The 27,434-nt window shown below is 38.8% G+C and overlaps 1 protein-coding gene across 1 annotated transcript in view; it reads left to right on the top strand.

Annotated features, from left to right (window-relative positions):
- The window catches only part of PREX2 (phosphatidylinositol-3,4,5-trisphosphate dependent Rac exchange factor 2), a 278,353-nt gene that overhangs the window by 96,675 nt on the left and 154,244 nt on the right, over nucleotides 1-27,434 (top strand). Inside the window, exons 7-11 of the mRNA XM_023648497.2 lie at nucleotides 839-972; nucleotides 6,681-6,784; nucleotides 14,706-14,855; nucleotides 17,718-17,862; nucleotides 22,339-22,439. Of these exons, the coding sequence (XP_023504265.1) occupies nucleotides 839-972; nucleotides 6,681-6,784; nucleotides 14,706-14,855; nucleotides 17,718-17,862; nucleotides 22,339-22,439 (634 nt within the window). The remainder of the gene's footprint in view (nucleotides 1-838; nucleotides 973-6,680; nucleotides 6,785-14,705; nucleotides 14,856-17,717; nucleotides 17,863-22,338; nucleotides 22,440-27,434) is intronic.

Raw genomic sequence — 27,434 nt, 5'->3', positions numbered from 1 at the left:
ATTAGATATGATGGTTTAGGTGTAGAAACAAATACACTAGAAGGTTTATAATGGCTCAAAATAGACGTTTATGGTCACCTTGCACAACAGTCCAAAGCATGTGTTCTGCTCAGGGGGCAACTTTCCTCTGTTGTTGATTCAGGGGCCCAGGCTCCCTCTGTCTTGTGGCTCCTCTCAACTTCCAATGGTTAGCACTTGTGTTAAGAATCAGTTTTATCACTAATCATGTAACCTTAGTGGGCACTCAGTAGAGGCTTATTTAATGAATGAGTGTGCCTCTACCGACTTTTAACAACTACAGTGAAAGGCTCTATGCAAAATTGCTCTCTTTAAATAGATTTTTTCCTTTTATTTCTTTTTTTCCCATCCTCTCCATCCTGGGGGTGGATATATAAATTGAGACTTGCTCAAAATTTAGACAACTTTATATGCTTTGCCATCTGTCCTTGGAGCTCTTTTCCTATCCCAGCAACAGAGAGGAGGAGGAAAGGAATATTGGGTCCATTAATGTTATGAATAAGTTTGAAATAGTCTCATTTTTAAAGAAGGTAGGTACCATGTATCATATATGCTTATGTATGCATACATATATAAAATAGCTAAAAGGAGACACAGAACCTCATAACAGTAGTTGTATCTGCTGAAACTGACCCAGAAGAGACTGGAAGGGAAGGAGACCTACATTCAGTGTATAAATATTTGTACTGTTTGGACTTTTACCTCTCCATATATTGCATCTTAAAATAAGAACAAATATACTTTTAAGGAGAAAAAGAATTACACACCGAAGTTTCTATTAAGTAATCAGACATTATTGTCTCCATTTTTTCTGACTTAGGGGTCCAACATTACTGACACCTGCACTGAAATGCTAATGTGTGGAGTCTTATTGAAAATTTCTTCTGGAAATATTCAAGAACGGGTTTTTTTTCTTTTCGATAATCTTTTGGTGTATTGCAAAAGAAAACACAGGTAAGATGATAAACAGGTAATACTTCAGAAATTGTTTCTCCATCTCACAGGGTCAACCTTTACTCTGTGCTCCTGGGAACTCACAATCTCATCAGTAAACTCCGACCTACTCTCAGCCTATTCTCTGATGTTTCTCTTGACCTTCTTATAAACCCTAACTGAGACGTCACTATCATTTGATGACACGACCTCCCCAGCAACTGGAGGAGAGATGGTTTTTTGTTCCTACCTCACATTCCTCAGACCCTGTAGGAGAGGTGGATGTGTCTTCCCTGTTTCCTAAAGCTGCTTCCCAACCATTCCCTCCTCTTCCTTCAAGCATTCGAAGCACATGTGGAATTCATGCCAGTAGTCCTTCCTATCCATGAGCTTTTCCTGTTCCTTTTACAGAGCACTTAATACCTCCCTGCCACACACGAAATCAATGATGGCTTTAGCTTTCGTATCACTTTCTTCCTTCCACTTTCTTGTCACCTTTCTTGTGTGTTCATAACTCATATGGATAATCTGTCCAGTATTTAGGATCAGAAAGCCACAGCCTCCTCACCTGCGATGCTCCTCTCCTTCATTATACCTGAGCCACCTGTCCTATGTTCATATCTTTACTTGTCAACGCTAAGTAATAAAACGTTGTAAATGAAATCTCAATTTTAAGCATCCCACTCTGCTGTGTTAAGGTGCTCATGTCAAAGTCACCACTGACCTCTGTGTTTCCTAATCAAGTGCTCATTTTTCTGCTCATTAAGGTTTTATGTGTTTTCTCAGCAGCATTTAACTTAGTTGAACACTTTTTCCTTCTCAAAACACTTTCTTCTCTTTACTTTTGTAAATCGGTCTTTCTTGGCTGAATATTGGGCTGCTGTGGGGCTCTGCTTTGGACCCCTCTTTCCTCTTCATATTTGTGGGCTCTGCTATGGTGATTTTGTTCAGTCCCATAATTCATGTCTCGTATCTAAATCAGTTGCATCCATTATTATAGATTCATTTATCTCAGTTGTGATGGCTGTAAGGATTCTAAAGCATAACATGGAAGAAATAGAATTCTTGATTTCCGCTCCTGACACTGCTCCTCTCCTAGTTTCCCATCCATTGGTTTCCTTGTTTCCAAAACCTCAGAGTTAGTTTTGGTTCCTCTGTTTCCTTCAACCTCCCACATTCAATCCTCTAGAAAATTTTCTTGATTCTGTACTCTTTTTACATCTCTCTCTCTACCCTAGTCCAGCCTACCAGTGTCTCGCCAGCGGGTGACAATAGTTGTCTCCTACTGGTCCCACCACGTCCTCATTTACTGCTCCACAATTTTTTGTTCTGCATAGAAACCAGAGCATCTTTTGTGACGCAAATAAGATCATGTTACTACCTTACTTAAAGCTATTGTTGGCTTCCTAGAATAAAATCCAAACTTCTTATCCTGGTTTACAAAATTCTGTTTGATCCAGCCCCTCCCTACTTCTCTGACTTCATCATGTCCCACTTCTCCGTGCCCTGCACCCTCCAAGCACTTCATATTCTCCGAGCACTGCCTTCTTTTTCTCCTGTTCCTTGATTATGCCATGTGTGTCCTCCTTCTTAGGGCCATTGCACTAGCTGTTTCTCTTCACCATGTGCTCGTCCCTCTGAGTTTTTTGTAGCTTGTTTCTCCACACCTTTTAGATCTCACTTAAATTTCACTTCCCGGAAATATCTTCCCTGACCCCTCCATCCGGTGTTGCCTGCCAGCCATTCTCTATCAATATGTGGAAAGTGCTTACTGATATTTTCTTCGTTATTTATTTATTAATTTCCTGCCACCTTTACTAGATTAGACAGTAAGGTCCATGAGAACAGAGGTCTTGCTGCTTATTCACTGCTGTTCCCTGGAGACTGGAGCAGACCTGCCATGTAATAGACACTCAAGAAATATTTGTCATATAAGTGAATAAATGAATGAATGAATGAAACCCAAGCAAGTCCCTGGTATAGCTTAGCCATCATTGGTTTAAATAATTTTATATACTAATGTTATTGTTATAATGTTACTTGTTTTAAAGCATGGATATAACTTTTTCTTAAGAATGTACTTATTTTATAGGACGTTTTCTTGAACTCTTGGGAAAGAATTTTTGCAGGTTGATTAAGCAGAATAATAGGGTGCGTTTAATTGGGAAATTTCCTGAACTTTTATGTGCTTCTTCCTAACTGTATCTGGGACATGTCAGTTTCAGTGACATGGTACCGAGAGGTGTCCTTAAATTTAAAGGTAAAGCAGGTGGTTGAGAGTGCAGGTTTTGAGTGATTTTTTTATTCTAGATTCAGAAATTAGGAAACTATAGCCAAACACTTTCTGGCAGAGTAAGAAAGAGAAACTCAAAACTGACTATACTGACAAGGAAGGATTAAAGGAACATCATTCTTCATCTCTTGAAATGGGATTCCCTAAGTCAGTTAACAAGATGCTCAGAGCAAGTTAGCAAAAAGTTGGCAGTCCTTCCTGGTGGATTGTAATGTTAGGATTCCCTAATAAGAGACAGTAATTTAGAAATGCAGTGGCATGAACTGAGAAAACACAGCACTGTGCCACATACCTTGATGAAAGAGAACAGGTTAGGATTAGAGCCAAAAGATAATTAAATTGTTGTCATGTCTAACTTAAGGAGTTTTTAAAAAAAATTCCTTTTTACCACATGTGAAAATGAGCCTGTTTATTTCTTTTAGTGTGCCCTTATGAAGTCTTTGCGTTTGGTAGCAAGATTGAAATTAACAGAAGTAGGATTTAAGAAGATGCAGAAGAAGCTGTTAATTTTACTTGTATCATTAAAAATTGTAATATAATTCAAATTGTTTAAGTGCAATTATATTTTCCCTGGCTTCATTGAAGTATAATTGGCAAATAAAATTGTAAGATGTTTAAAGGGTCCAACATGATGATTTGATAGACGTATACATTGTGAAAGGTTTCCTTCCATCGAGTTGATTAACACATCCATCTAGGTGCCATTATTAAAGACAGTCATTTGAGAATGAGATCTTTTTTGATTGCAGTTGACCTCATCCTTAAATATATGCCTGCCCTTAAGTCCAAAACATTTGCATAATTAATAGTGTACATATGATGATATAATTTATGGTCTCATGGCTGTAATTGTTAAATAAGTTAAAGAACAGGAAAAGTTTTATAAAATTTAAGTCTTCTGGTTTAGCAAATATCCATAATGTATAACGTGGACCAAATATATAGTGATTAGAAATAGAAATCACTAAATAAATCTGCATGTCCGTTCCCTCCTGAATTGGAATAGTCTGAACATACCATCTGTTCCCTTTATTTTAGAATACCTCATCTCCTTTACCATGTACTATCTAAGCTCTAAAGATCCTTCCAAAAGTATGAGCAAATAGAACCTTTTCCAAACTTCCATAATGTTGTAATTACAAGAACGAGAGTCTTGATGAAATTCATTTTGATTCTAGAGTAACATTCTTTAAAGAGCAGGGTGCTAATTAGGCATCCCAGCTTCGGATATTTCTAATGCCATTAATCTTAGGAGAAACTAGTATTTAAAAAATGAATGTATTGTGTAGATTTTGATACATATAACATGATATTACTTAGTTTGGCTTGCTTATGAGCCTTATGATAGTATCATAGTGTCTTCAGTCTTCTGCAGCTTATATTTTGAATACAGTATAGTTTCTAAACTATATATCCCTGTGTGTAGCAATAATTTTTTCATTTTAACTGTTGCATAATCTTCCATTGGTTGAATCTATCACAATTTAATTAATAACTTATTTGTTCTCCTATCAATGGACTTTAGGTTTGTTTCCAGTTTTCCTGTATTGTGAACACTTCTCTACTTGTATCCTGGTGACCATTAAAACACATCAGGAGGGAAATCCTAGAATCAAGATATGCAAATACTCAACATTACAATTTAGAGCAAAATGATTTTCAAACCATAGGCTTTTCAATCTTTATACTTCAATAGAGCCATTCTGAAGGACCAAAGATTTCTCTATTTGAGCTAAGTGTTACAATAATTTAACAGACAGTTACTGGCATTTCATATTGAATGTTAAAATCTGCAGGTCAAGAGAAATATAAAAAGCCCCAGAGTTCACAGCAGGACCACAAAGAAAATTAATACTTTGGAAAATAGGACCCAAAGAGAGATAAATGGATTGATGCCATGATAATTTGCTGGTGACTAAAACTGTTATCAAGGATAGTAAGCTTTTAAAAATATGATTGGTTTTAAGTTTAACGTATCAACTTTTAAGAAATTCTTTTTTATAAGACTCCATGGTACTGTTTCCCACCTGAGAGAATATGCGGTTACCTGCATATTAGTCTGCTCTGCCTTCTTCTCTCTCTTTGGCCTCTGAAATGCCAACTTGCATAGCTTCCTGACCTGAATCCCTAATTTATAGCATTTATTTAGGCTTTTTAATGAAGGGCATTTAGAGATCACTTTCAAAATGAACATTGGGAGTGCAGGGTGGTGAATATTGGGACTGAGAGACCCTTAGATTAATCACTTTAGTTAGTTTTCTTTAGTAGTGGTGAGGGACTGTGGAGTTTTGATGAGGGTTTTGGACATATAAGCCAGGAAGATGCACTCTTTTGCAAGGAAGGAACTCAGGGAGTGTGATAGCACCTTGAGACCCCTCCCTGCACCGCCCCTTCTGCTCCACGGCAGGTATCTAACTGTAAAGGAGAGAGAAGAAAAGTTAGTGCACATTCACATCCTAACTTCTGCTACGTGTGTCTGAATAACACAATAAAGTAATAATTATTTCAGCATGTTACAGTGTTAGCCAGACTTTTGTCACTGAGTCCAATTGAACAGTTCAGGTCAATGGACGTCTCTTGAGTTTGACTATGTATTCTTCAGTCCTCCTGAATCGTTTCTTAGACTCTTTCCTCTTTAATTTAATTAAAAAACCCAGATTTTAAAACAATCCCACCTGAGTGGTCAGTGATTTAAGTACAAACATCCATAACTACCTGACTCATTATTACAAATGTTCATCTGTAGACCTGAGTTCTTTACTTTGTGATAGCCACTTTTTAAGATTAAAAGCCAACACTAGACGTACTACACGCAAAGTTTTGAAATGTTTTGGATTGTTTTAAAAATAAATAAGACCTTTATGAAGGATTATAAATGTATTAAGAGGCTTATTCAACAAGTATATAGTTATATTATAAAAACAATATAGGAAAAATATATTCAGCTGGATAATGCTCAGCTTAAGAACCTCCAGCACGGTCAATTTCTTTGCAGAGTGATCATAAATACTAACTGAATTTTACTAGGGCTTGGAAAAGTGGGAATTACCAACTAGTTACTGAAAAATGAGGAATGAAGGTGAAAAAAAATCAAATGAAGTTTTACAATAGCCAGGTTTTAGTGTCTGTCAGAGTTTATTTTGGCACCTTTGATGTCCTATATTGAGCAAAAGCACATACTCACCCTCCTGCCTGTATACCACCCTCAGCCCAAAGCTTCAGTTTATTTAAAAAGCTAGTACCTAAGTCACATCTCATAGAGCAACCAGTGCTGTTATGAATGGGAGGACACAAGTAAAAAACCCCAAGAGCCCAACATTTGATGTCATTGATTGAGTTGATCTTTTTTTCAAAGAATCACTTAAATTATATTGCTTCAGCACTGTTTTGCATTAAGTTTAGTAACAAGGCTTTTGTGATTTCATTTCATTGTAAGACGGTTGAAGAACAGCAAAGCATCTACGGATGGACATCGGTACCTATTTCGTGGCCGGATCAATACAGAGGTGATGGAAGTGGAGAATGTAGATGATGGCACGGGTAAGTGATTAGGAGATATAAAATGGAATGCCCATAGTAAACTCCCTCCTGAGACAGACTTCTCACTTGAATAATTCATCTGCAGCGCATTAGAGTATAGCAGTACTCTACCTAACAAAGGAAGAGAAAGGTGAGATTTGGGAAAGTAAGGGAGATGTTGTAAAAGTGGAAAATTATATTTGGCTGAAACACACTAGCATTAAACACAGAGATACAAAGAAATAGCTGAGTAGGAGTGTCATAGGACACTCACAGTTCCTAGTAAAGAAAGTATGAGTGCAGAAAATATTTAATGAGTGAATTGACCTTCTTTAGGTTATGCTATGTTTTGTAAGTATATATGTGATATTTTATTTCTATAATATATTCACTGTAGAATATAGCAAACTCTAGATTTGTCTTAGCTTTGTTGTTAGTCCTGTGGAGTCGATTCCAACTCCTGGCTCCCTGAGGACAGCAGAGCTGAACCCTGCCCGTGCTTTTTGCGCCATCCTCTCGTCTTCCGGAGCTGTATCAGACAATTCTCCACTGCTATTCATAGGGTTTTCATGGCCAAGTTTTTCAGAAGTGAGTGACCAGGTCCTTTCTCCTAGTCTGTCTTAGTCTGAAAGCTCACTGAAACCTGTCCACCAGGGGTGATCCTGCTGCTATTTGAAATATCGGAGTCATAGCTTTCTGCGTCACAGCAACATGCAGCTGCCGCAGTATGACAACTGACAGGTGGTGTGGGTCCCTGACCGGGAAGTGAACCCGGCCGTGGTGGTGAGAGCACTGAATTTTATAAACAGGTTGTCAGTTTGCTTCTAGAGAAAAGTTGTGGATGGAGGTGGTTTGTGTAATTTTAAGTGCTCATTTTAAGTACTTTATACTCAGAGATAGTAAATTTTTGTTCTGTAGATTTGAAAGTAGGGATAAAGAAGTGCATGAAATCACAGTCACAAACATTAAGTAAAATGAAGTTAAAATAAATTATTATTTTCTACTTGGAAGGAAAAGTTGTCTGTAATATGAATGTTTAGTAAATGGAATCACATCTTTTCCCAATGATTTTCATTAGAATTTCAGAGATAATGCTTCTAAGAGACAAGATGAAATAAAATATATTAATTGTTGCTAAATGGCTTTATTCCCATGTTAAGAAATGTCTTTATAATATTCCGTTTAAACGTGGAATTGGGGCACAGGTGAGCTCCGCCCTCCCACATTCCTTCATTGCCTTGTCTGGGTCCCAGAGGAGAGACGAATGTTTATCATCTGTCAAGGGCACAGATTTTCAAATGCTCCCCTGTGTACTGTTTCTCTGTCCCATTGTTAGCATCCTAACAAATTGTCTGGTGTTCAGATATTGACCGTGATTGCTGCAGGTAAGGGGAAGAGATGTGCAATGAGCGGAACTCAGGTGGTGCCTGAGATGGGGCATTCACGTTGGGAGCCAAGTCATCCTATGGAGGGGGTCCTCACTGAGTAACAGTGGGACGGAGGTGTGCAGCTGCCAGACAGCTGGCACAGGTAGAAATCCCTTTCTGTACTGCGGACTATAATGCAGTTGCAAATGCTCTCATGCTAACGTGTGGGACCTAGTTGGCTATCTTTCCATAGAAGGCTATGCACATTATTTTTTATAAGATGGCAGTAATTCATTTTAATGCTTTTCTGAGGAGACTGTTTAGTGATATTTAGAAATGTTATCTGTCTAAAACGTGAACAGCTGTCTTGCTTCAGTAACCTGAATGCTCAAGAGAACATCTGAAAGCTGACGTGAAGTAGAAAGCTGGGAGGAAGTGAGATGGGGAACGCACACTTGGACCTCCACTCGTCCTTTACTAGCCCTGTCTTCCTCCAGTGGAACCTCCTCTCCCCTGTTGCTTCGGCACTTCCTTTGTTTTCTTCCCTTTTTATGCTTTTCTGTGGTCACAGAGCTCCTATGTCTTGCTTCCTTTCCCATCTCCCAGATGATGTGATTGTCACTGTTTGTACCATCTGCCCTGGGAGTCTAAGTGAATTTTGATAATGGTTGCTGTGCTTTTGGGAAACTGGGGCACTGGATAAAGAAATATAAGAGCCCAGGGTCTTTGGAGGCATGGTCATAAAATGCTGTCCTCAGCGTATCTGTTCAGATGCAGGAGAGTGAGAGCCTGTGAGGGGTGATGAAGCTTTTATGCAAATGGCCCTCAGCTTCAATCCTGTGAAAAAGTTCTGTTAGTGCTGGTAAGATTCCAGCCTTCAAGGCTTTGGTACCTGGGGGAGAGGGGCATTGTGGAAACAATTAGTTGGGGAGACAGGACATTACAGGACATCCAGTTATTTAACTGTTGTAAATTAGTTGTCTGATGGCACCTCATGGCCTGAACTTCCAAGGCTCACCTTTCATTGAAATATGATGAAGACATTCATTATACTTTGTATTATGCATTTAAGGCTTTATTTCCTCTTAAACATATATAAGCAGCACATTGTAGCAATTTGGCTGCAAAAGCTTGCTACAGGGTCCCTTAGAGAAATTTTAGGCTGCAGTTGGATACCTTCCCTTAGCTTCCTGCAAAGAAAATTTAGTTTTCTCATACGTATGTCTACTAGGCTTTTGGGAGAGTTATACATCCTCTGCCTGGACTTGAAAATTCAAAAATAGGATTTTTGAAGATGGATAAGATCTTGAAGATCAACTAATATACCCCCTTAACATTTCAGATGATGGAAAATGAGGCTAGGTATAAGAACTAACTCGTCCAAGTTTACCCAGCTGTTTAGTACTGAGCTGAGACTAGAGTTCTGTTTGCTGGGTTCCCCTGTCCGTGCCTTGAGAAATACCGAGCAGAGGCTCCATGTGGGTTTTGAACTATCAGGATCCACTGGAGAGCAGTGAAGAGACAGGCATCTGTGTGTGGAGGTTAATTTTGGTTGCTTTTATCTTCTAAGAGACAATCTAGGTGCTGCACCAACTTTCTTCTCTCTCTTGGTCATTTCTATCATGGAATCTTCATTTCTTTTTGATGAGCTCTGGTTTTAAGTTTTCTTAGTTTATACTCCATGAATGGGAGGGAACTCTGATACTGATAGATCTCAGCAGAGCTGATCAATGTCCATACATCAAGTCCTCCCCACACCTGGGCCCTGGATAAGTTGAATGAGGGATGGGCAAATACCGTCAGGGTCCTCTTCTCATTACCAAAAGCAGAACGAGACAATAACTACACCGTGTTGAAGTGTAAATAATAAAAATGAGTTAATTGAGATATGTTTTTAATCATGCTTAGAACTTGTGATGGAAAATTGAAATTTTTTCCCATCTGTTTGAATGTGTTAGAGAATTACTGAGTATTTTTGTATTTTGTATTTTGTAGGAAGAGTAATGCCTTTCTTTTCTAAACTAAGAGGCTCCATCAGGCAACTAATTGCGTTGATTTAGCTAACGTTTACAGAAGAAATAATTGCATTTGGAAAGAGTCTAAACTTTTAGCCAGTATATTAACTATCTCAGATCTTTTGAGAAATAAATATGATTATAGTTTTATTTATAATGCTTAATAACTTGGATTATATCATAGTTACATCTTAAAAAAGAAAAAAACTTAAATGACGGTATGACATACAGAAGTGTAAAAATTGGTATATTTATTTTAATATACCCATGGTAGAGTATTATTTCCTGTGTTTGAAGAAGAAGGCAGCCATTTAGTTTATGGCGCAATTTCCATTCTACCATTCCCTAGATCCGTCTCATTTCAGTGAATTGTAACCTAATTCCTTTGTGAAGATTCTTCCTGGGGATATTAGTTTGATCATGATGCTATAAAAAATGTCTAGCATAAGAGCTATTGTAGGAAAGCTATTGAATCCTTTAGAAGTAATTTTCATAGTATAGGCTTGGAAAGCCATTCAAAAAGTAGCGCCAGATTATTTGTTTTCTCTCTTAACAGCTAGTTTACTTGTGTGGTTGGACAGAGGGCAAGAATGTGGGGCTTTAGATATGTAGTCTGTAGTTCATTGTTGGGTAAACCATAGATTGCAATACAGTAGTCAAATTTGAATTGGATAAGATGGGAATTTTTTATTCTTAAGGTGTTCTTTAATAGTTAATAGATTTTGGGGCCTGCCGGGTGGCGGCGTGGTTAAGTTCACATGTTCTGCTTTGGCGGTCCGGGCTTTGCAGGTTCGGATCCCAGGTACGGACCTACGCACTGCTTATCAAGCCATGCTGTGGCAGGCGTCCCACATATAAAGTAGAGGAAGATGGGCATGGATGTTAGCTCTGGGCCAGTCTTCCTCAGCAAAAAGAGGAGGATGGGTGGCAGATGTTAGCTCAGGGCTAATCTTCCTCAAAAAAAGGGAAAAATCAGTTAGAACCTTTTTTTTCCCTTGAGATAATTCATATGCTATTTGGATACCAGAAAATTTTCTTCTATTGTTCGACAAAATCAAAGATTTATTCCAAAAAATAATTTTCTCAACATTAAATATTCATAACGTGAGTAGATTGTAATTTTAAAAACTCCTCTTAGAAATTTATACATTCCTACTGTTGATCACCAGAATAAGAGTTAAATACATTATTTAGACATGAATTTCTTGATGTTCTGAATAATGTATTCTGGCAGTGTCCTCTGTTTCTTAAGCAGACTATGTAAAACTTGGCTATTGTCTATCTTATTAAAATGCAGGTTATTGAAAGGACACTAGTGTGTCCACTGAGCTTTATAGTTGTATCAGTTTTGGAAAAATCCTGTATCATCATATAAAACTGTAGAATTAAGAGGAAGGAATTTGCAAACTGTGTGGTTTCAAAGTAATTAGTGACTTGTTCAGAGCTGCCCCTTAGATTTTTCTCTTTTTGGAAAAAATCAGTGACTAGAGGCTGTTGAACTTGGATATTCCACACTTAACGAATGGCAATTTTAATTCCATTTCTTTTTGATTCTTCCTGTAAAATTAATATTTTAGATCCATTGAAACTTGCAAATTCCTGTGCTAGCCATTGGTAAATTATTCTTTCATTCAAAAAATATTTGTAACTTCCTACTAAGGAAAAGCACTGTTGGACTTTTCCATGATCTTAATGAGGGTGTTGTTCTTTATGGATAAGTTTAAATCTCATTTTGGGGAATGAAGATACTGAGAAATGTACTATGATCAAAATTATGAAGCTGTTTATATATCATTGTCTTTTGAAGTAAATGAGAATCAGTTGCTTATTTTTATAACATTGATAATTTGGTAATTATGATATCATTATGAAATATTTATACTACATTTTGAGGCCTGTTGTATGTACATACATATGTATATATATGTGTGTGTACATATATAAACACACATTTGTATATACATGTTTAAAATTATTTATGATTTTTTAAATTGGCATGATAGAAAGTAGCTGGTAAATAAACTTTAAAATGGAACATTATCCTTTCGTTTCAAATAATTAGGTGACAAGCTGTTCTTTCAAATATTATATTGGTAGTGCAATTAACCTGTTACTTGAGATGTAGATTTTACAGTCAGCTAATGATTTTCCTCTCTATGCATGGAACAGTAGCCACATGCAATCACATGCTGGCTTGTCTGGTTCTGAGTTTTATTGTACAAATTTCCAAGGGAAGTTTGAGTGCACAGGCTGGAGTGGTCAGGCAAGGCTTCATGGAAGATGTGTGTACACTTTAAAGAGAAGAGTCGATGAGGCGGAGAGGAGAGTGGGGTCACTTGATGAGAGCCCAGGACGAGGAGGAAAGCAGCAGACAGGAAGAATGGCAAGAACACATTGGAATGTAGTGGAAAATGGCGTTGGTTAGATAAGGTGGGGTCAGTTTAAGGAGAATCTCTAAAGCAAGCCTGCATGTGTTGTCTTGAGTCAGTAGCGAGCTACCAAAGGCTTTTGAGCTGAGAAATGGCCTGATGAAGAATATTTAAGGAAGAGTCAGCAGGGTGTGGAGAAGGCAATGCCAAGCTTAAGTTATCCAAGAAGGGAAGGAAGGAAGACCCAGGTTACAGAGGGGCTGGCACGGGGCGTGTTCTTTGCAGGGTCAGGAGCATCACTTTGGTGATTTGGGCACATGAACTTGTGCTCCCCTGTGTTCTGTGGGAGGAATACCTTATGCTCATTTAAAAGTAAGTCCCGTGTTTTGTTGCTGCAGACTGCATGCGGCTGCTGTGGTTTTCTTTATCTGGAGTATGCTTAAAGGGGTAATGACACTAGTGGAAATGTGGGAGCTTTTAAGCCGTGGTGCCAGGGTTCGCTTGGCTGATGTCGGCCTGATTTTGGAAGAGGGAGGGGACACTGAAAAGCTTGTGCTTGTTTGTAACACCGGCCACAAGGCCAGTGACAACTTGTGGGAGGAGGGTGTGTGAACACATGGAATTTGATTTTTTTTCCCACCGTTTCATCATAATTTCTCAGTTGGTTATTTTTATAGGTATTAAGGAGAGATTGTGGTGTAATTATGAACTAATAATTTTGACTTCCTAACTAATTCCATTGACACTTATCTGACATGTATAATGGGGGTCTGCTACTTTGTATAGGACGTGAACATGAGTTAAATATGTAAAGGTAAGAAGAAAAGTACAAAAATTCCTTTTGAAAACAGATTTTAATTTCTTTATGGGGAAAAATCCTCTACCAGTTTGAACTGTATTTTATCAGAAATTGCTACTGAGTATTCATGAGATTATGGCACATATATATAAAATATAGACTAATATCTAATACAATTCTATCCTAGCTCAAATGTAACCTGGAATTTTTTTTAAAAAACTCAAGTGTACAAAATCATTTGATAATGTATTTTCAGAACAGGTATTCTGATCATGGATAATATGTGGTGATTTTGTAGCTAAAAAGACTGTGGAAACCAGATTATGGGAGGATAAGTACCAACCATCTCTGCCTCTACTCAGAACTTACCGTATAAAATAGATGAAACAAACAAACAAAAACGTGCAGTGCCACACTCATTTCTCTAAACCACCTTTAACGTTTTGTGGCTCACCTGCTGTGTACTCACTGTTGCTGCTTAGTGACTCTCGGGAGATGAATGAAAAGTGTCACCTTAATTGGTGCGGATGCTGATTCAGGCTTTTGTCATATGTTTTTCCATCTTGGAATCTTTACTTTGCAGACTGTCATGCCGGTAAAGGCTGGTTACAAGTAACGTCACTGTTCTCTATCTGCTGCTAGGCAGAGAGCTGCTGTGGAGGGTTTGCTGTTGACATTTTCAAATCCAGCATGACAGTTTAGCCAAAATTATGATGAGATCTAGAAAAAGACAATAAATGTGAATTCATACTCACAGGAAAGTTTTTTGAGAGTTTCTATTCATGCCAATTACATGGAATGATGCGGTTTTAAAGAGTATGTGTATGTTTCAACTGTGTGCAATGATAATGGATGGGCGCTTGCAGGTTTCCATTTATTGCAGGTTAGGTAAATGCCCTCTTGTTACATTCCATTCATTTGTTCTGTTCTTACTGTGTGGTTCATTAAATAATTGAGAATTGTTCTGTGGGGGTATAGTGTGTCTCTGAAACCGAGAATAATATTTCAAAGGAGTATTAGAAAGGCAAATGAACCTGATACCTTGAATATTTAATTATTGAGATGAAAATTCTTTAAAAGTTCTTCTTTTATTGCTTTAGGAACTTTAACAATAATTTTGGACATAGAGGAAAGGAATTTTAATTAGTTTGAATGTTTAATTTCCATGTAATATATTAATGAGTTAGAAATATTCCATGATTGAGCATTGACTGCATTCAATATATAAACATTCCTTTAATTTTTTAGCTTTTATGTTCTTCAATACACGTTTATAAAGCAAAGATATTTTGAAGAATTTAATGGTTTTGGAACTTTTGTGAATTGAATGATTGCATTGATGTAATATCATATATGACATTTGTTCATTCACCTTTCCCCGTTAATTTTCAGCTGACTTCCACAGTAGCGGACACATTGTTGTTAATGGATGGAAGATACATAACACAGCAAAAAATAAATGGTTTGTGTGTATGGCGAAAACACCCGAAGAGAAACACGAATGGTTTGAAGCTATTTTGAAAGAAAGAGAGCGGCGAAAAGGTGGGTGTATGAATTGGACATTATTATACTTTGTGAAGATTCTAACTTAGCAAGAAAGCAGGTAATGGGCAAAAGTTAGGAGAAAGTAAAAAGGTGTATGATATCCACTTGGATTTTCTATGTGATGTAAGTAAGCCCCATGCTAAAATACAGTTTGAATGCTTCTAATGTTGTTACTTGCTAAAAGAAAAGAAAAGCAAAACCTTACATAGTTAGCAAAATAATTATATGTTGTGGTTGGCAGTGTCTTTTAAATAGTATCTCAGTCTGTTCAGGCTGCAGTAACAAACTACCATACTCTGGGTGGCTTGTAAACAACAGACATTTATGTCTCCCGGTTCTGAAGGCTGGGAAGCTGGATTAGGTATCTGGTGGGGGCTGTTTGCTGGTTCATAGGTGACCATCTTCCCGTTGTGTCTTCACATAGAAGAAGGTGCCAGAGAGCTCTCTGGGGTCCCTTTTATAAGGGCACTAACCCCGTTCATGAGGACTCCACCCTTATGACCTAATCACTTCCCAAAGGCACCACCTCCTAATACCATCCCATTGGGCCTTAGGTTTCAACATGAATTTTGGGGGCTCACAAGCATTCAGTCTAAAGCAAATGGTTTTATTTACTTTAAAATTTGTTCAATTTTCTTTTCACTTTATTCTTATCATTTTTAATGCATCATCACAGAGTTTTCCTTTAAGAGACAAGCTTCAGTAATATCATGCAGTCTTGTAGGGCCTCTAACAATTGTTGTCTATATTTTTAATAGTGCACTGAAAATTCCTAGACCAAATATGTTAGCATCCTAATTACAGAATAAGGCATTTTGGATGTAAACTTTTAAAAATTGTTACACTGCCATGAATATAACGTAATATAACCCAATAAAGAGGTTGTTCACATGAGGCAGCCTAACTCAAATTTGCTTCATGTTTTTAGCAAGATTTGTGAAAGTTATTTGGTCTGGCAATATTCAGTTGTGTGAAGTTTATCTGCAAGTGAGCATATTTCTGTAATTAAGCTGAGAAATAGAAATGCTTGTGTAACTGCTAGTTTCTTTACCAAATAATTGATAGGAAACACAACAATGTTTATTCCTTTTCCCAGAGATCTAGAAATAAAACAGCTCATTGGTGATGAAATTTCAGAGCACAGAGTCCTTTCTTCCATCTTCAGATACTTTTCCTTGAAGAACATACAAGTTTCCTACCTGGATTAAAATATTCATAGTACACATTTGTACAAGAATTTCAAAGCATTTTCAAATACTTCCTCCTTTTATTAATCTTAGATCAAGAACTAGATAGAAGTTTTTAAAACAAAGATTATGAATGCGTAACTGGCTCTTTTAAGTTTTGTTGAATCTAGCAATCAATTCAAATATAGCAAATAATTTAAAAGGTAAATTGAATTTTTCATCGAATTGAATCTTTGTTTTTTTCAGAATGGCTATGCCTACATACTCCCAAGACAAAAAAAGAAAGAAAGAGCATTCTGTAAATCTGTTTGTGATAACAGACTTTATTCTTAATGGATTATTCACTATTACTGACAAAAGTTAATGGCTCCTGAATTGTAGAAAATAAAGTTTTAGTAAGAACTTTTGTAGCTAGAAGACTAAAAAGAATTCAAATATTTCTTCTTCTTCTGCAACAATTCTTCAGCTGTCCCATCTACTGATAAAGTGTCAGTGTTCCCAGGATTTCAATGTTGGCACTGATCTCCTCTAAAATAGATTCCGTGCCTGGATTATGTCTTCCCACCAGGTTAACTTCCACTTCTACGCTGCCAGTTTCTCAATCCTTATGTCCAGCTTTGTCCTCTCTCTGGAGTTTCATGCTCATGTTTCATCTGCTGACCCCTGGACTCCACCTAAACGTCCAAACTCAGCCTGCTCAGTGCTGGATGCCTCCTTACCTGAAACCCTTTGCCCAATGTGCCTTCCCTCCACCATTCATTTCTCACGTCAAAAGCCTAGAAGTTATCCTGATTTCTTCTCTCTCCTTCATGCCTACATTTAGCCTACATTTAATCCGTTACTGTGTTCTATCAGTACCACCTGTCAGATATTTCTCAACTTTATCCTCTTCACCCTGTAGCTCGCTATTGTTTGCAGGATCTTGAACTTTGCAGTTCACTCCTAATGGTCTCCTTCTTTTCAATCCCTTCTTCTTTCAGTTTATTCTCCACATTGTCCTCTGAGCTTTGTTTCCAAAGCAACAAAACTTTCTTTCCTGCGCAGCTCTGCCTTTCCCCTCCCTCTGGTTAAAATGCTTAGATGTTTCCCCAATACCTAAGGAGTGAAGTTCATTGAAACAGCTGTTGAGCAAGGACCCTGCCTGACCCTCCAGCACATCTCCTGTCCTCTCTCCTGAAACCCAGGGCTCCGTGCCGCTCCACCTCAGATAGCTCTTGTGAATAATTTCCCTCTGGAAATCCTAGTTATGCCTGTGCATTCAAAGACGGCCCTTTTGTGAAACGTTGCTTAACATTTCTCAGATAGAGGTGAGGCGCTCTGAATGTGCCTCTATTATATCACCGTTTTTTCTGTAAGGCTGTCTCTAGGGCCGCTGTGTCCAGTTGCGCTGATGTAGTCCTACAAACGGGACCCATCGAGTCTGAGATACAATTATTCTTCCTCCCCTGTGCCTCTTTGGGGCACAGGTTGCACAAAGATGCCATGGCCCTGGGCATCTTGCCTTGACTGTCTCCCTGGTATATCCTATGAGCTTCTTAAAAGCCAGGGCCCTGTTGTACAGAGCTCTGTATCCACAGCCCCGAGCACATTGCAGACAGATGTTTGTTTAATGAAGGCATGTGGGAATGAAGAGACTTTTTCGATTACTTGTCCTTTGTTTTATTTTTGATAGGTTTAAAATTAGGCATGGAGCAAGATACCTGGGTAATGATCTCTGAACAGGGTGAGAAGCTTTATAAAATGATGTGCAAACAAGGAAATCTGATCAAAGACAGGAAAAGAAAACTGACTACGTTCCCTAAATGCTTCCTTGGAAGGTAGGGTTGGTAGTCTGGGTGTGTGTGTTTCTTTCATGTTTTCACTATCTCACGTGTTAACTTTCATTTAATTGTTTGTTTTTCTTTAAAAAATATTTCCCTAAGTGTTTTTGAATATTTCTTTACTATCAACATTTCCTGGACCATAGTGGGATGAGGGAATGGACATAGAGCCAGAAAACTTAGGGCATCCATCCATTCATCTGTGACTTCAGCAGTTTCTCACATTCCACGTCCCAGGGGCAAAGCAGAGGCTGGGGTCAGGCAGGTATGGCAGCCAGGTGGGTTTGCCTGTAGGGAACAGAGTCTGGCAAGGACATAGGTACAGGGCCTGAAAGTTGGAGAAGACTGGAGAACCGAAGACACACAATCTAAGCTACCAGTTAATTCAGAATTTAGACAGCTGGGCTGAGGATAAAGGGATCTAGATGAAGAGTTTGAAAAAGTGGGTCATGTAAGGGGCCAGGCACAGAGGAACAGGCAGGGAGGTCGCTGGGTTTTCAGCATAGAGTAGATGGACCGTGTGTCCTTTGGTTTCTGCAGACAGCTGCATGCGGGACTGCCTGCTGGTTAAGCACGCAGAGCCAGAGGGAGCTCAGCCGCCTTCAGGTACCTCTACTTAGCCCGAGTTCTGTGCTGGCTTCTTCCCATACATTATTTCTACTCTTGGAATACGTACCTAGGAGTTAAAACCTTTATATTTTTTAAAGATTCAGAAACTAGGGGTCAGAGAGTTTAACATGCCCAAGTTCATGCAGCTAATAAATGCCAATGTCATCTCTATAAAAGACTGGAGGAGTGATTCAGAGCCCAGACTTCACCATCGGACTGTCTCCACTGAAGTCTGATCCTGCCTCTGGCTAGTTGAGAGATTTGGGAAAGGTAGATTTCACTTTCTTCTCCACAAATTGAGATGATTCTAGTGCTTACTTATAATGCCTACCAGAATGTCTTCTTAATTAGCTATGCAGACACAGAATGACTGTAGGTCACACCAACTCCCAACCCCATTAGAAGAATGTAGGACAGGAAACCTGGTGCCTGCAGAGCAGCATTGGGGTCTCCTCTCCAGTGGGTCTGGTCCTCATAGCAGGCCACACAGCTGCCAGCAAGCTAGTGTTGCCAGTATTGCTAGTGTCAGCAGTCCCTCAGGTGATGACTCTTGTGCAAGAGAAAGAGCAGGTGTGAGCCCACCTTGGCTTAGGAGCCCCATGTTGCAAAGAAGACACTACTTTTTATAACAACTTCATGGGCATAATTTCCAGGGTTCCCAAAGGGACGTGCTCACTTCCAAGAGAGTCACTTCAAGCTATGGCTTCTCACCAGGTATTTATAATTATGCAATTTAGCCATCAGGGGTCACTTTTACCATAACGCTCCTGCCTAGTAACAGAGCTGACACCCTCCCTTCATCAGGTTTCTAGGGAAAAAGAGCTAGAAAGTTAACCCCAGGGTCAAATTTGTCCTTACTGAAGAAGAAGGGGTTTGATTAACCCCTTACCCATGCTCTCTCATATGGCTGTAGTGCTAGTTAGTTGTAGTCATATGCAAAGCATTCCCCAGAGCATCTGATACATGGGAGAGATGCAGTAAATGTTAGCTGTGTTAATTGTGGCCTTTTCCATAACTGCACACTACCTTTGTGTTACAGCCCAAGTGTGGGGTTGCTTCTGTCTGGATCATAACCCTTTTGCAGAGTGTTGATGGGATCTTCTCGTGACTTCAGTAGGTCCCATGATAAAGTCACTTATTAACTTCCTTTCCTGCCACTTCTCCTTTATGCCTCTGTGCTCCTAACTTTATAGCCATACTTAAAAGGTGCTCATTCCGTCATTTTAATATGACACATTCAGGAATCTGGTGAGCTCGAATCAGAGAAATATGCTTTAGTTACATACCAACCATCTCAACCTACTTGTCAACCGCTGGCATTTAATAAGTGCTCACAGTGTGCCAGGCACTGTGCTGAGACCTGACATTCATCAGCTCATTTAATTCTGTGACAGCTAGGAGGTTGATATTCTTGTTATTTCTGTGTTATTGAGGAAACAGTGAAATTTAGAGAGCTAAATTTACTAACCCAACGTCACACAGCTAGTAGAGGCAGAAACACGATTTGAATCCAGGTTGTCTTACTGCAAAGTACATGATCTTAACCAATTTGTTACCACCCAAGGGGGGGTCATCTGCCTGCCACAAGACATGCCAGTAGTCAGGAAGCAAGGTTGTAGGAGAGAAAGAGATTTTATTACAGCTTCCTAGCAAGGGGGAAGATGGCTGACTAATGTTTGAAAGAACCACCTTACAGAACAAAGACTACAAACCAGTTATATAGGGTACTCTTCTCCGGGTGGTGACAGGCATCTGATCTTCAGTTAGGGCAGACATCTGGTCTTAGCTCCTGATAATCTTCAGTTTTACTGGATATGCATCAGCGACTGGAGCAACGCCCTATACCCAGATTTTTCAGTTGTCATTGATGATGGCTATCAGCATAGATTCTCTGCCCCAGGGTCATCATATTCCTAATGAGCTCATAAGAATAAAGTTATCAATTTATTGCAGCTGGGAAGGTCCATAAAATCTACAGAGCATGTATATCTCCTGGAGGGTGCATATCCAGCTGGGTTAGTTAATCAGGTCATTCACACTTACAGTATTGTTTCTTTTCCACATTGTGGCTTCGTTTATGTCAACCTCATGTTGAGCCAGTATCAAATATACTATACTTCACCTGTTTTTTTTCTTTTGGGTGGTTCTTATGTAATATAAGAATAAAAAGCACTTTAACAACTTCTTCTGCCTTAAAATATACTTGTTTAGACTACACATCCATTTGTAGAATGCCATATCCCTTGGTTATTTGACTTTAGCCATATATGTTGCTTTTGATTTTGAAATAAATGGAAAAGTAATTTCCTGACACCTTCCATACCTTTGCTTCTCTGGCCTCTGTGCAAAAATAAAAGCATTCTAAAATCTATTCATTCGTTTGTATAAAAGTTCAAATATTAGATTTTTCTAAGATGAGCATGATCAAATATTTTGTTGTAAAATGTCTCTGTATTTAGTGTTCTCTTAATGATACCACATGGCCATAAAAACCAAAATCACTACCAAGCTGAGGCTCTCCTAAATGTTACAATACACCATCCTTCTTATCTAGGAGGCCTGGGGCTCCCCGCCCCCGCAATGGTGAAAGATGTGAGCTGTAGTCCTCTGTGGCCTCCCACAGCCACAGCAGATGTGTGTGGTCGACAGTTCTGATGGATGGTTTCGTGTTGGAGTATTCCTTGTGGATGACGGTTGAGATATAACAATGAATTTATCAAGTAATTTTAAAGTTTGAAAGCAATGTAGTAGAACTTTTCTGTACCTTTGGTGTATATTAATTTTCTGTTGCTGCGAAACAAATTACCACATGTTTAGTGGCTTGAAACAACGCCCGTTTATTACCTTGTAGTTCTGTAGGTTAGAAGTCTGGGTGAGCTCCACTGGGTTCTCTGTTTAGGGTCTCACGAGGCCACAATCAGGGCATTTACTGGGCTGGGGTTGGGCTCTTATCTTAGGTCTCTGAGGAAGAATCCACTTTCCAGCACATTCGGGTTGTTGGCAGAATTTAGTTGTTTATGGTTGTAGGAATGAGGTCCCCATTTCCCGCTGGCTCTTGGCCAGGCTGCCCTCCACTAGAGGCTGCCTGCATTCCTTGGTGCATGACCCCCTCTATCTTCAAAGCCAGCAGGGACGCATTGAGTCTTCCTCATGTTTTTAATTTTTATCACTTCCTCTGTGCCACCAACCTGAGAAAACTCTCAGCCTTGAAGGGCTCAACTTTGAAGGTCAGGCCCACTGGGATAAGGTCAGCTGACTTGGGATTTCAATTACATATGCAAAATCCATTCATAGTGCTCCCTAGATTAGGATTTGATTAAAAAACCAAGGGGTGGGGTTCTTGCTGGGGGGTGGGAGGACATCTTTAGAATTCTGTCCACCACACAGAGCATGCAGTTTTGTTTTGTCTGCCCTCTTGGAGTTTCAAACCCACTGGTTCTGTGTGCCTGGAAAGCCACATTCAAAACAATTTATCACTAATATTAAGTCATCATTACTCTATCTAGTTCTGTCTTTTAGCTGTTTTTAGGATCTGTTGTATCTTTTTAGTCCCAAATTTGCATTTATGTGGATAGTAACCTTATAATTAAACTACTCTAAAATTTTCCCTCTATGTTGATTAGCGGTCTTAACAAGTTGAGTAGTTATTAAGTATAGTTCAGGTAAATCTGAATGTGTGAACATGGATCTTCTGGAATACAGTCCAATTTAAATCACTGGGTCTTACATGTGTGAAAAAATGTTTACTGAAATGCACTGCCAATGTTCTTTATATTTGGAGGCTCCTCATAGCTGCTTGATGAATGCATGGCTTCCTGGGGAAAAAAGTAACTATTTAACTTCTTGCTTGGATTTCTGTCGCAGTGAATTTGTGTCATGGCTGTTGGAAATTGGAGAGATTCACAGGCCTGAGGAAGGTGTTCACTTGGGACAAGCATTATTAGAAAATGGAATCATCCATCATGGTAATTAGTTTATTAATCACTTATTTAATCTATTTATCCACAAATTGCATATATGTTAATTCCAGAGATCAGCTTAGTTTATAATAATTCTCCATATTATAGGATGCTTCTTTTTTTGCAACAACATTTTCGAGTGCCCAGTATGTGTAGAATATTGTTTCAGGGAGTGTGGGTTTAAGGTGATGTATTTGTTAATTTGAAAATGAACAATGACAACACAGGCAAGAATAAGAATTACAGGTAAGTGTTGTGTGATTGTGGAGGAAGGAATGGTGAGTTCTAACTAGAGTATTTGGGAATGCTTCATGGCATTAAGGTTGGGCATTGTAGAATGAATAGAACTCGGACAGGCAGAGAAGGGCAGAAGGACATTCCACGCTGGGGAAATATAGCACTCAGACACAGAGTGGGGAAGGTCATGGCGGTCTCTTCAGGAAGTAGCAGAGACTCTCATGCGGCAAGACAATATATTTCGCAGATGAATATGCTAGGGAGGGGAGTGAGGTGAGAAAGGTAGGCAAACACCTGGCCCCGGAAGATCTTGAATCTCTGGCTGTGATATGTGGAGCTTAGTGTGAAGGAGGTGGGGAGCTGATGGACACTTTTTAGCAGAGGAGTGAACAGAACTTGGTGTTAGAGCTGTCAGAACCTGGTGTTAGAGCTGTCAGATGCAGCAGTGGAAAGCCTGGAGTGGAGAGGTTAGAGACTGCAGAGATCCCCGGGCGTCAGGAGGCCCCTGCCTTCCCCGGGAGGAAAGGACAAGGGGCTCGCCAGCCTGTGTCCACAGGCAAGGAGAGAGTGGGCCACCTGAGAGATTCTGGAGAAGCTGAAGCAGCATATTTGATAACTGCTTGGATGTGGGCGATGAAGAGGAAGAGGGAAAGGTCAGATTATTCCGAGCTTTCTGTCTGGATGACTGAAGTAGTTCAGGGGGAGGAACAGGTTGGAGAGAAGATAAAGGACGGCTGTGGGTTGGATATGAGACATTCGTCCAGTAGTGCCCTCCAGAGGTTGAAAATTTGTGTGTAAAGCTCAGGATAGAGAGAGAGCGAGAGACAGAGTTGGGAATCATTTCTAGAGGGTATCAGATTCCTAAGAACATCAATAACAAACAAACACACAAGAAAGCAGTGATAATGGGACTAAGAAGAAAAATTTAAGGCATTTCTAATGTAAAATGTGGGGGAGGAGAAAAAGGCAGGGAATTATGAATAAATATGGCTATTTGGCTTTGATGTTCATTTCCTTTCCAAATTAGAGTGGGATGCTAACAACTAGATCTTCTCAATTCTTCCCCACCACTCTGAGTGCTTCCAAAGTAATGTACCACCATCTCTCCAGAAAGGAATCATCTGGAATTTGTTTTTCTCCCTCGAGCCATCAAGCTCTGTGAGATCTACCACCAAAATAAGTCCCTTACCAGAACACTTCTCTCCCCTCCAGGATCCCTGCCTTCTTCCCAGTCACCATCATCCCCTTCCTTGCTTCCACTTTTGTCCTCCACCTCCCTAGAATACTCCCCAGGGAACAGCTGAACAGACCTCTTAAAACATATATGAGATCAAGGTGTCCTCCTGCTTATACCATCTCCTGGCTTCCCACTCAACTTAAAAAAAAGTCCAGATGTCTTACCATGGCCTAAATCTCTTACCATGGCTCACAAGGCCCTACATGATAGGGCCCCTGACTTCCTCTCTGAGTTAGCACATAGTGTTGTACCTAAATCATTACACTGTGGCCACCCTGACCTTCTGTCTCTTCCTTGAACACTCCAAGATGACTCGCTATTTAGGATCTTTGCTCTTGCTGTTCTCATTCAACAAATACTTATTAATTCCTAATGTATGCTGGGGACCTTTTGAGGTGCTGGAGATACAACAACTGTATTCATGACTCATGTCTTCCATGCCCATCTGATTTTTAGAAGCACATCCAGTCCCATTATTTTATTCTGATAAACTGCTTTTGTAATTTTTGAAATTTTCTTCCTGCACTTATCAGTCTCTGACATTGTGCTTATTGTTTCTCTTTATCTCCCATTCCTACTCTGGCCTGCAATGAACATATGAGAAACATGAAAACAGGTGCCTTATTTGTTAATATATAGCAAATGCCTGGAGTGCCTAGCACATAGAGATGCTCAATAAATGTTTGCCAAATGAATGAATAAATGACTGATTATATTTGGAGCAAATGGGTAACACCGATAAATTGTGTATGATTTTTGTACTTGATTCATTAGCACCATTAAAACTTTTAGCATTAAAAGCATTAAAGCTTTTAGCATCTAGTGCACTAGGAAAGCATCATACAGAAACTTATAAGTAAAAATGAAAATATGTTGAGCTAGGTGGCTTTCGTCTTTTCTGCTCCTCTTTCCTGTCCTCTAACCTCAAGTCCAAGCATACATTTGGGACAAGAATGGAATGTATTTGTTTTATCCTGCAGTCCATTGAAGCTCAGATAGGTGGCATGTAGAGTTTTCTATACAGTCATTGACCTTGAGAAATGGTAATTCCTTTCCCCTTTAGACTCTATATGTGCAGAGACTGTGTATTGCCACTTCTTTGTAGAGCAAAGAAAGGAAAATCTGTTTTGGGCACTTTTTCTTTCTTTCTTTACTGACACTTTCCTGCATTCTATATGTAAGATATTATGCTAGGTACTTTAAGATATGGAAAGATGAAGGAGCAGCCTCTTTTTCTTATGGTCAAGTAGTTTTAAGCCTGTCTTTTTACCCTTGTCTAGTATTTTTGCCATAAATATCTTTGCCACAAGTAGTTTCACTGCAAACATTTTCACCGCACGACTAATTGACCAAAAAGGCAATTTTTCTGTAAAAGATAAATTAACTGGTTGATTGACAGTTTTGGTTTCATTTGGTTCCAAATGGTTTTCATTTGGTTCATATTGTTTTCACTTGGCCACAAATATGCATGCTGGTGTTTGGATGAAACTGATACCTCTCTTAATGAAGGAGGACAACTTAGTGGAAATAAGAAAAAAATGGCGATGCTGAATAAGGAGAGGAATCAACAAGCAATAAAAAAGGATAATAGTGTGAACAAAAGCCTTGGGAGACAAAGTGCTTAGGTAACAATCTGCAAAATAAAATCAGTTCTTTGTGTAATATTGCCATGAATCTACACACATTTAAATGTTCAAATATTTGTATTCAAATATTCTGTATTTTCATATTTTGCAGTCGTGTTTTTAATTTTGTCATTAATTTTTCATGTTTCATTATGTCTTTTTAAATGTAACTCTTTACTTTTCATAATTTTGTCTTTTACGGCAAAGTTGCCTTGCAGCTAAAACTCCCTGTGGCAAAGATGCTTGTGTTGAAAATACCTAGAACCCTTTTCCCTTATCCGTGAAGAAATCCAGCTGCTGGTATATTCCCTTATGGAAAGGCAGAAGTCTATTAGGATGGGAGAACTAAGTTTTTGGAGGGACTCTTGAGAAGGAAAACAGTATCAGTTGACACTAGCTGCTGTAACAAATATACCTCCTCAATACAGTGGCTTACGTTATAGAAGCTAATTTTTCACTCATGGAAAGTCCAGTCAGTGGTGGAGGATGGCGTTTGGTGCTCTGCCCCATGCAGGACTTTGGTGCCTGACGGGGCTCAGCCATCTTCAATGCAGGGATCCTAAAGCTCAGCTTGAAGGAGTCGTGGAGGTTTTTGTTTGTTTTTTTTCTTTGTAATAGTCCTGCACACTTCCCATTGTGCATCACTTTTGTGCGCATGTCCTTGGAGGCAGCTCGCTTACATGACCACCATTGACTTCAAGGGAAACTTAACAATGTAGTGTAGACGCATGCCTAGAAAAGCTAAACGGGTTTGGTGGACAACAACCCAATTTCTGCCACTGAGACATAGCTCCCAGGTCAATATAAGATCTCTGGAATTATATTAAAAACAGAGTAATCATATATGTATTTGTTAATGTTTTACAATGGTATGAGTATATAGTTACAAAAATAACTTTTAATATATCTATTTTCAATTGACGTTTTTGTGACTTCTATTGTTAATTTGAGTGATTTAAATGTTTATAAGTTAGATGGAACAGGAAAATATTATCTTAAGCTATCTATCAACAATTGATGCTATTTAAATTGTTTTAAAATGATGGATGTGCAACTTTTTGTACCTCTGTGGGATTATTTACTGTATTCTAGAAAGAGCTACATTGAGTTTGTCACAATATTTTCCTTTTTGACTATGGGGTACCTTGTAATAGATAAAAGTGGGTTATAGAAATTCTCAAAGCTGGAAAGGGTCAGGGTGTAGGGAGAGGACATCCTTTCAAAGGAGCTGTAGGTTATTTTCAAGTTTTCTTCCCACTCATGCTTTCGTGTTTCAACAAAGGTGGTCTAGGAATTGTATAAGAAATAGTTGCTTATTTGCATGGTGAATTGGGTTCTGAAAATTGAAGATATAACTATTATGGGGGGCATTTTACTTACTTTGCAATAACAAAACTGTTATTACTTTGCCTGAAGACATGAATAGCTAGTCAAGTGCATTCAAGTCAATTCTAAATTAGTACAGAGTTGGAATAATATTTATTAAATATCTTCATGAACATCGTCTATTAGAGTCTGCCCTACTCTTCAGTTCATGACTGCAGAAAGATTTTGAAGGAATCACAGAGTTCCACAGAAAGGGAATCACCATTGTTTATTCTGTTAAAATGTTTCTCACACTATTTTTAATTGCCTCCCTCGAAAAAGAAAAAAAATAAAAAACATTTCTTTTGGAAGCGGTATCAGTGTGGGAGAATTTCATTCCTACTCAACTTAACCCCTGTACATCTGACACCACTTTTCTCCAACAATACAATTTTGAAAAGGAAGTAGTAGATGAATTCTGCATTAAAACTTATTTATTTGAAATTTCAAATGTAAGATGCTTTGAGTATTTATTAGAACTTAACTCGTTTTGAACAATGGTATTTATAACCTGATGAGCTCTTTTTCTGAGAAATA

Source organism: Equus caballus, chromosome 9 (genome assembly GCF_041296265.1).
Source record: "Equus caballus isolate H_3958 breed thoroughbred chromosome 9, TB-T2T, whole genome shotgun sequence".
Lineage (NCBI taxonomy): Eukaryota > Metazoa > Chordata > Mammalia > Perissodactyla > Equidae > Equus > Equus caballus.
The sequence above is the reverse complement of the archived record's forward strand: the minus strand, read 5'-3'. Positions and strand labels throughout refer to the sequence as shown.